Below are 14116 nucleotides of genomic sequence, written 5' to 3'. Positions count from 1 at the left end.
GTATGGAGGTCCTCATCCTTTTTATTTTTCCCCCATTGCAGCCAAGATGATTAAGATCTTCATCCTGGATATGACATGTTGACACAATGCATCCTGCTTTTCCAAGGCCGCCGCGCCTCATCCCCCTTTAAGACTTGACAATATCTTGAAATCACACCAGTCCCAAATTGGCGTCCCAGCTGGGACTGCAAAACACCACTCAACGCTCCTCGATTGAGAAATTGGCGCTTTGAACTATAAAAGAAAAACACAAAAAACAGCAACAAAAAAAAAAAAAGTTCAGTGCCGCCTACCCTGTCCTATCTTATCCTATTCTGAACAGGACTCGGTTCTATCACTCTCTGGGCCCAGTGACCCGCGTGGCCCGCATCCCCTACCGAGGAGTCCTGAGGCCCAGCAGGTATACGCACCCGACCAGATTACCAAGCCCACCTCAACTCAAAGCTGGCTTTCGTCCTCACTTGGTGCCCGCCGTTCCGCACTTGCCCAGGTGGCGGCCATTTTGGGCTACCTTCCTGCGCGTGTCTGTGTTTGTCTTTTAATGCTGGGCTCATCTTTTGGTGTGTTGGGGTGACAGCACAAATCAGATCGGAAGGAAAGGAAGTGATTTCTTTTTTCTCCTTTGGGTCTATAATCTTTTGCTTCCCTTCTCGCATGTGTTTCACACACGCACGCACCTACTAACACACACACACACACACACACACACACACACACACGTACAAGACCCCCAATTAATTCATTGTCCACCCTAAAGCCAAAATCAGAATATTTAATTTAATTTTCTAATTGCATTTCAATTCATCTCAGTGGGAAAATTGAGTTTATGTACCGGTAGCTTTTTTTGCCCCCAAATTTAGAGATAATTGATAATAATAATAATGAAAATAATAATAATAATAATGAAAACTTGCGTCCGTTCAGCAAGTAAGGTTTGCCGTACGCCTCTCAAGTGACATCCCGTTTCATGTCGCCCCCCCTTTTTGTAGTTCGGCAGAGTCCGAGGAGCTGGCCGTTCATCTGTACCCCGGAGCGGTGACGGTGCAGGGGGTGCTGAGGCGGAAAACCATACTCAAGGAAGGCAAGAAACCAACGGTGAGAACACAGGCGTTTGATTTCCGACTTGTTTTTATTGTAGCACGTGAGGCGCTTTGACATTATCCGGACAAATCTGGGTGTTTACATTCTGGCTCTCGGTAGCATGCTTGATTGATGATGTGGACAAGGCAACAAAAGTCTTCATTGTTAATCCGCCCAGTGCACATCAGAAATATTAATTAGCATGACGTCTTTTTCCTCCCTCGCACGCCTTGGCGTGGTCACTGAGGTTATTCGTAAATAACCGACGCTCCCCACTTGGAAATGTTTGCTGCAAATCACCACTATGATAGAGTTCATTGGCAACATATGCTAATTTCTGTTAGCCGTCGATGGCGTTTTGCATTATATGTTAGCATTGAGCTAGGAGACTTTGTTCACCTGAGTCTTAAGGTTCGTTAGTTATGTATTTGCATTTGACATAATTTTTGTGTGCTTACAGGTGGCGTCCTGGACCAAATACTGGGTGGCTCTTTGCAGTACCCAACTTTACTACTATCCTGTCAAGTCCCTGAAGGCAACAGAGAGAAAACATGTAAGACACACAACGCGGCCACTTTGCGAGCGTGTTCGTGCCGATGAGAGACTGCTCAATTTTCCAACGCTTGTTTGTTGGCGCAGGTGAAACCTATTAAATGTTTTAACACGCAGCACAACGCAGTGTACCATATGACCCCCACAAACATCATTGATTTCTCAAGACATCTGATAGCCATTATTTACTCTCGTGGTACACAATGATGTCAAGAAGGAACATTCCACTTGGTGTGCGGCAGTCGAGGAATTTGTTCTGACTGCCCTTCTATTGAAAATTATTCTATAGATCTGTGAAAGATTATCCTCAGCGATGTTATTGCTTTTGGAAGAGAAATTTGATTGAATCGAAAAAGATACCGATCATCGTTTTGAACACGCACAATGATTTTTATAATCATAACCAATTTTTTTTATTTTATTTGTTTTAAATGTGAGCGATCCATGCATGACAATTGCTTGCACAAAGCTCCTTCTTCGGTTTCGATCACATTGACGACGGTGTGAAGCGAAACGATGCAGGAGCCGTGTGTGTGCGTGCGTGGACAGATGGTAGCACTCATTGACTAATGAGAACAATGACATCACTCCCGTCCTGCGCTTCGCTAATGAAAACCTTGTGGAGGAGACACGCACGTGAAAGGTAACGTTAACATTATTTCCGGGTGTCATCCTGACAGTTCAAGTCAAAGTCCAGCAAGAGCGTATGCGTGGTGGGTCTGATGGCCATGATGGCGGACGATCCCGAGCATCCAGATGTCTTCATGCTGACCGACTCGGAGCATGGTGAGTCACGCGAACATCATCTCAAGTCGAGGAGGGCAAGTGTTGCGTTCAGGGCCAGGTTGGATTTTCAAAATGCCATTTTTTTTTATGTCTCTCGGTTGCCCAGGTAACACCTACAAGTACCAAGCGGGCAACCGGATGAACGCCTTGCTGTGGTTCAAACATCTGAGTGCGGCGTGTCAGAGCAACAGACAACAGGTCCCGTTTACGTACTACCTCAAACTCGCACTTGAGCTTTCCGCTACTTCGACTGAACCGCCGACCATCCAAATTTTGACTTCTCCAGGCGCCGGCCAATCTGATGTCATTCGAGTGAGCGGCCCGACGAGGAGGCGGCGGAGCTTTCCGACGCACCACTTGGAGCTTTCACTGCCCGGTAAAGCCCGCCAACCCCCTGCTGACCTCGCTGCAGCCTCACCTGCCACCACTGCCTTAAGAGACAAGCCGTGTGTGTGTGGACTCGACTACTGAACAAGGAAGCGCACCACTGCTCTCACGTCTGAGCAGGTGATTGAACTCTTGCTCACCAATCAGACGGAGCTCATCCTCCCCTCCTTTTGTTTTTATTTGATTTCTTTTTGTTGTATCGTTTTCTTTTTACCGGCGTCCCCTTTTCTCGTCTTGCTCAGCCGACGAGGAGACATTGAGAGGACTCCTTTTGGGGCCATTCCAAACATTTCAGTTTCGAGGGAAACTCGGATCAAACCTAAGGGCTCCCCTAATTGGTTCGCTTCGTAACGTGCTCTCCTTTGTTTGTGTCAAGTGTTTTGTACATAAAATGTGTTTGCAGGGAGGTGCTTATGTCATCCCGCACAGGTACGATATTCCCAGAACCTAAGCTAACACCCCGCTTGGATGCTTCCTCCTTTTGAACAACTTTGGGTTGGCAGATGAACAACAAGCAGACTGTGAAGCAGTCTGTGATGTGGACTTTAAAGCGACATGGAGGTGCGCAGAATGTTGTTTGTATTTTTTTTTTTTTAACAGAAAAATAAGTAGTGTCATGTTTTTTCTTCTTTTTTGGGAGAGTCGGTGCAGTTGACACAGTATTACCACACAGTCAATTGATTGCACATTGTGTGTCTGTTACATTGAATTTGAAACTGTTACACTTTTTGTTGTTTATGGAAATACATCGGTGCCATCAGAGTTTACATTTGAATTTATAAAGTAGTATTGAAATATTTTTTTATTTTTTTGGAGGAGGAGTTCAACATGTTCAAAAAATTGAGATAATTTAACATCTATCGAAAAGCGTCTCAAAAATTCAGTGTAAAAAAATTCACATAAAAATGATTTTAAAATATTCAGTTCTAAATTGAATGTTTTTGGAAATGTTGCATTTTTAATGTAAATTATATAACATTTAACAAGCAAAGGAAAATCAACATTCTGTGAGGAAAAAAATGTCTACAAATATATATTATAAATAGTATGAATTCTGAAATGAATGAATGAGAAATGAATTCTCTAGGACATTTAATACTTTAAATCTCCAAAATGTTTAAAAAATAAACAAACCACAAGGTAAACAGTTTCACTGAGTGGAGATAGCTTTTTTTTTTTTTTACATTTAGTTTTTTGAATATTCTTTTTCACAAAACATTTTTTTACATACATCTTTGGGGAGGGGGGGGCGGTTGAATTTATCTACATGCAAAAATTAAAAACTGAATATTTCAACAGATTGAAACACCTAAATTCAATTGCAACTCCGATGGCACCAATCTAAATCCACTTTCTTTTCCTCCTTTGTGTTTTAGGCGCGTTTTATTCTCACGCCCCCCACCTCCCAGTTGTAGCGTTTGCATCCGCACTTTGCCAGTGTTAATCAACACGGGAGCCGGGGCGCGTGTGGGTGTCGAGTTCTTTGGAAAGTGGCTGTTTACATTGCGTGCGTTTACATCATCTAACCATGGTGAGCTCCCACTAATGCACTTCACAGACCCAACAAGCAAACCCAAGAAAAGTCGCCAGCTGAGTTTATCAGGCCCAAACAAAATCAGCAGACTTGATCAAACAAGTCGGACGATACTGTGGGAAACCAAAGCCAGGCTCGGCACCTGTACGTGTATATATACAGACAGTATATATAGATGTATATCCAAATATATATTTTTAAAGGTCCTAACTTGAGCCACTAGCAGCTGCGAAACAATCATCTGCGTCGTGACTTGAAGGCCAAGTGAAAAAATGGCGGCCCCTTGGGAGAGCTTCTTTGGTTTTTTGGGAGAACCACAAAAAAAAAAAAAAAAAAAAAGGCTGTGAATGCATGCGATTCAATAATCTTTGTAGTCCTTTGAGACATCACCACACTGCATTTGCGACCCTAATGAGAACAAAAATTGATTTCGGACAGGCTGCCATTTTGAGCACCTGTGAATGGACAGACGTGGGAAAAAAAAAAAATCAAATGCATTGCGGTTGTGCTTAGGGACTAACGGACAAATGTTTGAAGGTTGAGAAAGAATGCACAAGTTATGGTTGGGATGGATAGTTTGGGTGGTTACAAATATTTGAATCATACTAGGAATTTTCAAATTACCAAAAGCGTTTATTGTGAATTTTGTTTTGTTTACCATTTATGTACAGTTTTGGTCACGTCTTTCATTTAGTCAACTCGCCAATCACAAGTCAGACAATGACTGTTCACGTGAGCGGTCGGGGCAAACTGGCAAGTTGCTCACTTGAAAATTCCCTTTTCCGTTTAAAGTGGACCCCTGCCCTCTGACCCCCCCTCCACCTCCACACTCCATGAGTTGATGTTTCAATACATGATGTGGTCAATGTGTTTCCATGCTGTGAATGAATCCTGCCTTCTGAGCGAGAGTTTGCCGTCCACAACATGTCAAGGTGGCAACGCCAATGTGTACGTGTGTGTGCATGTGTGTATGTGTGTGAGCGCTATGACCTCATGCTGAGTGATGCGCTTACCATTGTGAACACTGAGAACTAATAAACACTCTGCCCTATTTTTTACTCCACAAGCCTGCAGCTTTTCTCATCACTGTCAAATATGTTTTACTTTATGAAATTATTTTTCAGAATAAAATATTGTTATAGAAATTTAAATATCTTAAAATAATAAATTTGAGACTCTCAGGGTGATGCCGTGCTTTAAACCAGTGCAAACTACTGTAGTAATAATAATAATAATAAATGTGATTCAGTGCCGTCAACACGGCTTTTCATAAAATTCAATTTACCTGTAAAATCCGACATTTTTAAACGCACCGCGTAGAATAATGCCTCACACTCAGTACGACAGTGCCCCCTGAAGGAAGTTAGGAGCACAGCAGCAAATGTTTCAGAAGTGGACGGCACCGAGCGTCACCGAACCGACAGGAGCCACCAAATAGGGCTACCGCGCGGGATTGACTGACCGACACGTCTTCTCGAGGAGGGGGAATAGTTCATTTAGCATCACTAATTACTCAGTTCGTCCCCTAAAAAGGTGGATCGCGTATGGCCGCGAGGTGAGAAAACGAACGATGACGTTAGCTCGCTAACTAGCTTAGCTTTAGCTTCCACAGCCAGGTGCATACAGAATAGCAACACAGGTTGGCCAAAATAAGATTGTTAACGTTAAACCGAACAGCTGCTTAACATACAACCAACTATTTTTCACTTTGATTTGAAAACCTGTATGGCTATTCTCATGCATAGAAACAGCATTGACGTTATGAAAGAGCAGTTCCTGGACGAGGAGGAGGAAGAGGTGAACTTGCCTGCGTGGCTTACTCATTCGTTCATCTTAATATGTAAATAAAAGGAAAGACGTTTGCACATTCATTATACGTGCTTTTTCCCTAAACTGTAGAACAGCTTAGCATACTAGTAGAGCTGTCATGTTATTAGTGAGGGAGAGCTGTGCACGAGTTGACATTTGCGACCTGCAAGATTTGTTCTACCTGGGAAGACAATAATGGAATTTTGTCACAAATACTTGTACGCCGTTGGCAACTACATTTTAGACTACTATGACATTTCTGCACAGTAATAGGGTCACTCACACACAGCTTACTCGTGACACCAAGTAGTTGAAAAATAAGTTTTTGAAATCGGTGAATAATCATTTTTATTGTCATTTCCATCTCAATCAAAATAATTGTGATTTTTATTATTTTTATGCTTGTTTTTGGAATCCCTCATTCTCTTTCTAGATCAATATTTGCAACAGTCAAGCTGACACCATCAGCTGGCAGCGGAATGGTTGTTTTAATTAGGGCATGGCGTCAATCTGTGGTACTCAGCAGCGGATGTCTCGGGGCGCAAAAGAAAATCAATGGTGTGACCGGTTTGAAATTTTCCCTCTCTCTTCATAGGCGGCCGCCATTTTGCCGGCGGGGGGGGCGGCAAGGCTGAGGCTGTGAACGAGGCGAGTCGGCCATGAAGCTGAAGCAGCGCATAGTTCTGCTGTGTGCCGTGCTCCTCCTGCTGGGCCTGGCCAAGATCTTCCTGCTGGATGGCGGCGAGGGCTCGGCGGCCAGCAGGCGAGACCTCAGGGCCTTTCGCAAGGTCGCTCGCTCAGTCCCTCACTCGCCCGGCGACCCGTTCCACGTTTACAATGTGATGTTTGGCCATTAGATGGAGGCCAGCCTGTCGCTGACGCGGGGCGCCCGCCTGACCCACACCCTGCAGTCCCCGTGGGAGATCGCAAGCCAGTGGGTGGGTCCCAGAGAGGTGTACCCCGAGGAGGCGCCCGAGCTGGCCGCCGTGCTGAGCGCCCTCAGCCAAGCCCGCATTGAGCGCGCTGACGTGGGCTACAAGGGCACCCAGCTCAAGGCCTTGCTGGTGCTGGACGGGGGTCAGAAGGTGGTCTTCAAACCCAAGAGGTCTTTTAGAACTCACTTTTATTTCTATGCTTAAGATCGTTTGTCTTTTGTATTTGGCTTATTGGTACCACACAGCTGTTTTGTTGTCACTGTCTGACAGATACAATCGCGACTACGTGGTCGAAGGGGAGCCGTACGCCGGTTACGATCGACACAACGCCGAGGTGGCGGCTTTTCACCTGGACAGGTGCGTCGCCTAAACTCATTGTCATGGCAACCGACATGCTCACATCACCTCATTCTATCGTAGGATCCTGGGCTTTCGAAGAGCGCCCCTAGTGGTGGGAAGGCACGTGAACCTGCGCGTGGAGATCAAGCCGGTTGCCAGCGAGCAGTTGCTCGGCACCTTCCTGACTCAGGGCAACAACACGTGCTTCTACGGGAAGTGCTACTACTGCCGGGAAAGCGAGCCGGCGTGCGGCCAGGGCGACATCATGGAGGGGTCTTTGACGCTGTGGCTGCCCGATGTCTGGCCGCTACAGAAGCACCGACACCCCTGGGGTCGAACGTACCGGGAGGGCAAGCTCGCCAGGTGACAGCTTTGATATACTCTTAATGTGCCATTCTCATTATAATTGTAACATTTGTTGGATTTGTTCTCAGGTGGGAGTACGACGAGAGCTATTGCTCGGCGGTTAAGAAGATGGCGCCGTACGACGCGGGGCCACGCCTACTGGATGTCATTGACACGGCCATCTTTGATTATCTGATCGGGAACGCCGACCGGCATCACTACGAGAGTTTCCAGGACGACGGCGGCGCCAGCATGCTCATCCTGCTGGACAACGCTAAGAGGTTTTGGAGAAATCTTACTTTTTCCTCTGCATTACGAACACTAGACTTCAACTAAATAGAGGTTTAATTCCAACAAGTGCACACTAATAGCCTCATATTCCTCCTGGTTTGTCTTTTCAGCTTCGGCAATGCCGCCCTGGACGAGCGCAGCATCCTGGCGCCGCTTTACCAGTGCTGCATGTGAGTACATTTTTCAACTCTCACTCTTCACGTAAGAATAAATAAATCGACCTCCATGATTTTGGCTAGGATCCGCGTGTCCACCTGGAACCGGCTCAACCTGCTGCGGGGCGGCGCCCTGAGCGCGGCCATGCGGCAGGCACTGGCCTTCGACCCCATCCGGCCCGTCCTGGCCGAGCCGCACCTGGCCGCCCTGGACCGCCGCCTGGCCGGCGCGACGGCAACCGTCAAGCAGTGCATCGAGGCCCACGGCCTCGACAGCACCTTGGTGGAGGACCGCATGAACTTGCCGCACCCGTGATTTAAAAAAAAAAAAGAAAAGAAAAGCAGACTTTTTACTGGGGGAACTCACCTCTTGTTTTTCCTCCTCATGGACGTGAGGTACTTCTTCAGAAGCTCGAAGGAAGGAGGAAGCGCGCCAACCAGCCGTCATTGTGACTGCTGTCAAAGAGGTGACAAAAAGCCAAGTGTACATATTTCAATGAAGTACCATAGATATACTTCATGTGTTAATTATCATAATACAGCGTTACACGATTGTGTGTATGAATGCGCGTATGTGTGTACGTGTGTGAGAGAGAGCAAAGTTGCCATACTGTGCCGTTAAGCTACTGACATTACAGACTTGAACAGGGGAGGGAGGGAGGGGGCGGGCGGGGCGCCATCTTCAATATTAAACAAAACATTCATTTGACTGGGTGTTTTTATCTTTTTGGACACTTGATTATTGTTCCCCACGAGCATCTGTGGAAAATTACTAGACGTTAGAAATACAGATCCGACAAACCCTGAGTGAACTATCTTCAAACATGATCAGGCAGGTCTTTTCCCATCAATCAAGACTTCTTGGAAAAACGTCTTAGCTTGTATGTTCACCTCCACTGATTTATAATATGGCTAACTTCCATCTAGATGTGTTAATACACAGTTAACACACATCCATTTTCTTTTTGGTCTTGTAAATTGAAGCAAGCTAATGTTCCTAACTATCTTAGCCAAGTTATGTCACTTCTTTCTATCAATAATTGATTTTGTCCATTCGAAAGAAAACTCATCAGTATCTGTTTTTGGGGAAGCTGCTTGTGTGAAACTTTGAATTCTTTTTTTTTTTTTTATCTTTTCTGAGACTCTCTCTCTAGTTTTATTAGCAGACAAGTTTGTTAAACATTTACACCTGATTAGAAGCCAAAGTGAAAGTCTGCTTGCGTCTGTAAAACTTGCCTCTTTCCTTGATGTGCAATACCCAAAAGTGGTTTGCACAAAAACTGCAATGGCTTTTTCCATGGCACATGTCCAATCTCTCCAGGAAGTCTCATAAGTAAAATGTTTCAGACATAGCCTTTTTGTTGATTTATAACATAATTAGGCTGCGTCAAATAATTATTAGCTTGTCTGTTTCTAAACAGTTTTGGAAGTCTTCTAACCTGTGAACCTGCAGGAACATGTACTGTTCTTTTTCCCTCTGCTCAAGTCTGGGAAAAATCAAATGTTCTCACCGTTGCACTAAGAATTATTTTCTGTTTCGAGACAGGTGACAAACCCAAACCTCTCCACTAAATCTTGTGACACTCCAATGTTTTAGCTATTTATAGAACATCACTATATTATTATAAGATCTGTTAACGCTATCCTCAAATTTAATACCACATTTTATTACATAGTTTCGGCAATGATGTAGTATATAAAAATGAGTGTAGAAAACCCCAAACACAACATCATGTAATGATTGACTTCAAGGCCACCTCAAAGTCTGCCACTTGCTGAATGTTAGCTCTATTTGCATTGATACGTTGGAATCAATGGGTTACAAACAATAATGTAATGATCCATAATTATTTTTTAGCTACCTTATTCTTGTCTGAATGCATGCAAATTCCCTTTCCCCTGAGTTCCGCCATGCAGGGAGGTGTGCCGATCATTTGCATTTGTGACGAAAGTGCAAGGTGCAATCATTGCAGTATTCCACTGCAATGTGTTTTAGATTACAATATGTTTTTTTTTACTTATCCGACTTAGAAAGTTGATTACGCAGTGCAAAACTGTAAAAGCGTCGAAACCCCATCTTACGTAATCTTGGTGAACAGGTAAAACACCTGTGGGTGGTGACGCAAGATCGGAAGAAAGTGGGTGGCGGGGGCGGGACAATAACATCCATAAAGAAATTAAAACCGGAAGTGACGATGTTTTTCCCGAGATTGTCTGGCGATTAACATAACACTGAAACGCAATGCAGATTGCGAGACTTTCACTCGCATGATGCAACGCTCGCTTGTTTTTGTTTCAGTCAGGCTGCGCACGCATGTTGCATGCAAGCCCGGAGTGATCAGTCTGAAGATTCTGGCCAACTTTTCTATTAAGTTTGATTTCAACTGATTTGATTTCTCGTGGCAGGAAAATTGCCAGTGGCACAAATGCAGTGATCATAAACGAGTGCTATATTACACGTGATCTGAGAGGAGGTTTCTGTCATTAATCAAATTAAATCTGTTGTGGTCGATGTCTTTTTTTAGACGCAGGTATTCCCTCTTCTTTATTGCCCAGAGGGGGAATTGCTGATGCCGGCACCATGTCTTTGTATGCCATGTGTGGGCGGGCGACTTATCGTCACACCCTTATAAAAGCATGCAATCTGCACGAGAGGCAAGATAAGTGCAAATGGAAAACCATCAGGTAGAAGCTATGCCACAGGAAGAGTTCAGCATGTTGGGCGAGACGGCAGACATCAGGCCGGGTGCAACCAAGCAGAGCGCGTGCATCAGACGCGCAGCGGCCTTGATTGGAGCGCTGCTACTAGTGGTGGCACCTCTACTACTCATCCACTTGTACCCACGCAACCAGGTGAGACACTTTGTGCACTCACTGCTAACTTGTTTCTTACTAGGTCATTGTGCATACTTATATTTGCAGACTAGCCTATTTGGAATAAAACTCTTGCAGATCAAGATTGGGTTTTGGTTCAGGGTTGGGATCAGGTCAGGATTAGGATGAGATTTGATTTAATGGGAAAGGTTGAATCGATAATCGATTATTGCATCGTAAGCTAATTAATAGAAAGAACTGACGTTATCTTAACCAATGTCTCTCTGCAGGATGCCAGAGCAGCAAGCAACAGAGTCAAAATTAACATGACATGTTCAGTCCAAGGTGAGCCTTCTGTTTCTATTTTGAGTATCCAGCAGTGTGGCGACTGCTGACACATCTTTTTTTTTAATACTTTCCTCCCTAGAGAGTGATGGACAAAAACACCACCTCTTCACCGTGACCCGAGCGACCACTTACTTGATCTACGGCTGGCTGGCTTTCTCTGAGGAGGTCAAAGAAAAGGAGTCGGTGGACCTCAAGCAGACGTACGAAGGGAATGAGATTGTCATTGAGACCAAGACCAGAACGTCCTTAGTCTTCTTCTTTGAAAAGATCAAGCTGGTCGATCGTAGCAAGGTGAGCATCCACTTCACTGGCCAGCACGCCAACGGCGCCTTCCACATCTATGAACTTTAACAGACGCCCTCGTTGTGCTGCTTTTCACACGGAAGTAGAAATCATTTGGTTTGTTTCTACATTAACAATTTTATTCCATGGTTTCACGTTCATATCTTGCTTTATGATCTTGCCACTTGACAGCAATGCAATTCATCTTAAATCTGCTTTTCAATGTTTAACAAAAAGCTGTATTAATGCATAATTACTCTGAAATGTAATATATACTCTATGCATCTATAAATATATTTATCTATCGGGATTTTTGAGTCGACGATGTCATTTGAACCAGTTTTTGAAGTTGTTCCCGTATATTTCAAAATATTATACAAACCATTCTATCTAGAGAATTGGTGGTTATCATTGCACAACTCCCATATGGTCTAGCGGTTAGGATTCCTGGTTTTCACCCAGGCGGCCCGGGTTCGACTCCCGGTATGGGAATGAGTTTTGGACGCATTGATGGATTGTCGATCAGCTTGTCATACCACCATGACAAGTTTAGAATAAAAAAATTCAGAAGTGTACTATGACATTCATATAAAGTCCATCCGTTTTCTGAAACGCTTATCCTCATCTGGCGAGACAGTTCAGTCAATTTTATAATATGATGGACATCGTTTTGGGAAACCATTTTTGTAGTTCTGAAGAAACGCCAATAGGTGAAGCTATTGCTCTGAAAACTCCTTCCTGGTACCTTGCCATCACGTGACTATCATGTCGACTCTGAGAATGTAAGAAGTTAAATTGTAAAAAAAAATTAAACTGAAACATGAGACAATTTCCCAACATGTGAAATCATTTCGTAAAATGTCCGTTACAAAATGTAGGCTTTATTTAAATATTCAAAAATATAAAACAGTTTTTTACAACATGTGAAATCACCTTTTAAGAATAAATGGAACATAAAATAATGATAAAACAATTAAAACGTGGGGAAAACCATTTGCGGTGATTTGATAAAAACAGATTTACACTGCCGACAGATAACCTCGCTTAAGTGAAGTTCAAAGTTATTGCTGACTTTTGCGGTGCAAAGAAAACTGCCGCTGCCGCTGTCACCGCAGGGCTCAAGACCCCGATGACAATATTAGCACAGGAAGGAAGTGCCTGCCAGACCTGTTGCAGAACCAAGCTCCATGCACCCAAGCGCCTTCGTCTCACTGGCATGCAAAGCAAACTCAAAAACCTGCACATATGTAACCCACAAAAACCCAGTGGAGAGGTTAACAAACATTTGCGTCATCGTTACAAAATATTGTTTTATGGTGTTGTTTGTTTCTTTGGTTCTTTGCAGTCATTACAAGAATGAAATTGTGATGACAACCATAGAACGGGAAATTACGTGGACAAGAACATTGCGGTTTAACCACTTTCGTTTCTTTACTTGACTCAAATTACTACTAGATATACTGCTTTATAAATAATCTTGAGTTGACAAAATACAAAAAGATGTTAACGTGGAAATAAGCCTGCCTTTTATCATCAGTTGTGCTCAAGGACTCGTGTTGAATAAATATAATGCTACACACATCATATTAGTGTTAATGATCTCTTTTGGCAGCAATGTGATGACATCACTCCCAATCAGATTTTGTAGAGTCCGAAGAAGTTGCCGTGATTGGAGTGACTGATAAATTGGGGGTGGGACACGTTGACCAGGACCCTGTCGTCCTGGTGGAGTCTCAGAACCGACGCCAGGTAACTATCGGCGGTCCAAGCGTGGCGTTCCTTCGCTTCGATCCGCCGGGAGCAAAACCCGGCCCGGTGGGCCTCCATCAGGGTCTTATCCGGGGTCGACGGTGACCTTACAAACACGTTGTGTTCGAAAGAGGACGTGGGCGAGCAATGCTTGAAGATGAGCTCCACCCGCGAATACACGTGGTAGAGTCCGCTCTGGTTAACGTGCAAGGCGCCGTCCTGCACCCGGTAGGCCACGCCCCCGCCGGTGAACGCGACGCCGACGCGTGGCTCCCAACGAAGCGTTTTGCGGAAGATGTGCTTTTCGATTCGCCCTGCGTCACAAATAGCCCCAAAGTCCAGAAACGGTAAGTGTCACGTTTGATTTTGTGTGTTTTTAACAATTGATCTGAAATCGTAAGATTCTTACCTATGACGTGAGCCGCAGTCCTTTCGTCATTTTTGTTTTTCCCCCCTCCAGCTTCATCTAAACCTTAAAAGGGAGGGTCACATGACGTCATCAATTCAGATGTGGGAACAGTTTGGTGTTTTTTTTTTTGTCAAAATTTACCGATTTGCTTCTCAGCTCTGCTCAACTCCTGTTCTTGCTTGAACTCACGTGACATCTGAAAGAATCAAACGTGATGAATACCTCAGACACCTTTGCTCACGTTCTTCGAATTAAAAGGACACCACATCCTGTCTTTTTGAACAACTGACCACACAGTCAA

The 14116-nt window shown here is 44.3% G+C and overlaps 3 protein-coding genes, 1 long non-coding RNA gene and 1 other non-coding gene across 9 annotated transcripts in view; 4 read left to right on the top strand and 1 right to left on the bottom strand.

Moving 5' to 3' along the window:
- Positions 1-5405, top strand: part of ralgps2 (Ral GEF with PH domain and SH3 binding motif 2) — a 32538-nt gene extending 27133 nt beyond the window's left edge. For 2 of the 3 annotated variants that reach the window (XM_037250358.1, XM_037250357.1), the window contains exons 16-21: positions 323-400; positions 990-1095; positions 1541-1633; positions 2313-2418; positions 2525-2616; positions 2705-5405. In XM_037250358.1, coding sequence (XP_037106253.1) covers positions 323-400; positions 990-1095; positions 1541-1633; positions 2313-2418; positions 2525-2616; positions 2705-2734 — 505 coding nt within the window. In that variant the 3' untranslated portion in view covers positions 2735-5405. The remainder of the gene's footprint in view (positions 1-322; positions 401-989; positions 1096-1540; positions 1634-2312; positions 2419-2524; positions 2617-2704) is intronic. The other variant, XM_037250359.1, reaches the window with a different exon arrangement.
- Positions 5406-5705: 300 nt separating this feature from the next.
- fam20b (FAM20B glycosaminoglycan xylosylkinase) lies at positions 5706-8593 on the top strand. Of its 2 annotated transcripts, XM_037250362.1 has the most exons (9): positions 5706-5894; positions 6582-6663; positions 6744-6936; positions 7006-7253; positions 7354-7440; positions 7504-7785; positions 7857-8048; positions 8169-8228; positions 8298-8593. In XM_037250362.1, exons 3-9 carry the CDS (start codon positions 6808-6810, stop codon positions 8527-8529), a joined length of 1230 nt encoding a protein of 409 aa, XP_037106257.1. In that variant the 5' UTR covers positions 5706-5894; positions 6582-6663; positions 6744-6807; the 3' UTR covers positions 8530-8593. The 2 variants fall into 2 exon arrangements, with proteins under 2 accessions (XP_037106257.1, XP_037106256.1); XM_037250361.1 differs by lacking the exon at positions 6582-6663.
- Positions 8594-12077: 3484 nt separating this feature from the next.
- On the top strand, positions 12078-12149 carry trnae-uuc. Its single transcript has one exon. It is a non-coding gene; the product is annotated as a tRNA-Glu (tRNA).
- Positions 12150-12992: 843 nt separating this feature from the next.
- The window catches only part of faslg (Fas ligand (TNF superfamily, member 6)), a 1616-nt gene continuing 492 nt past the window's right edge, over positions 12993-14116 (bottom strand). Inside the window, exons 2-4 of the mRNA XM_037250364.1 lie at positions 13957-14011; positions 13816-13878; positions 12993-13720 (exon numbers count right to left, since the gene is read on the bottom strand). Of these exons, the coding sequence (XP_037106259.1) occupies positions 13293-13720; positions 13816-13878; positions 13957-14011 (546 nt within the window). The 3' untranslated portion in view covers positions 12993-13292. The remainder of the gene's footprint in view (positions 13721-13815; positions 13879-13956; positions 14012-14116) is intronic.
- Positions 13649-14116, top strand: part of LOC119122157 — a 9582-nt gene continuing 9114 nt past the window's right edge. For both annotated transcript variants that reach the window (XR_005097806.1, XR_005097805.1), the window contains exon 1: positions 13649-13753. This is a non-coding gene — a long non-coding RNA (uncharacterized LOC119122157). The remainder of the gene's footprint in view (positions 13754-14116) is intronic.

Source organism: Syngnathus acus, chromosome 4 (assembly GCF_901709675.1).
Source record: "Syngnathus acus chromosome 4, fSynAcu1.2, whole genome shotgun sequence".
NCBI classification, from domain to species: Eukaryota; Metazoa; Chordata; class Actinopteri; order Syngnathiformes; family Syngnathidae; genus Syngnathus; species Syngnathus acus.
The sequence above is the reverse complement of the archived record's forward strand: the minus strand, read 5'-3'. Positions and strand labels throughout refer to the sequence as shown.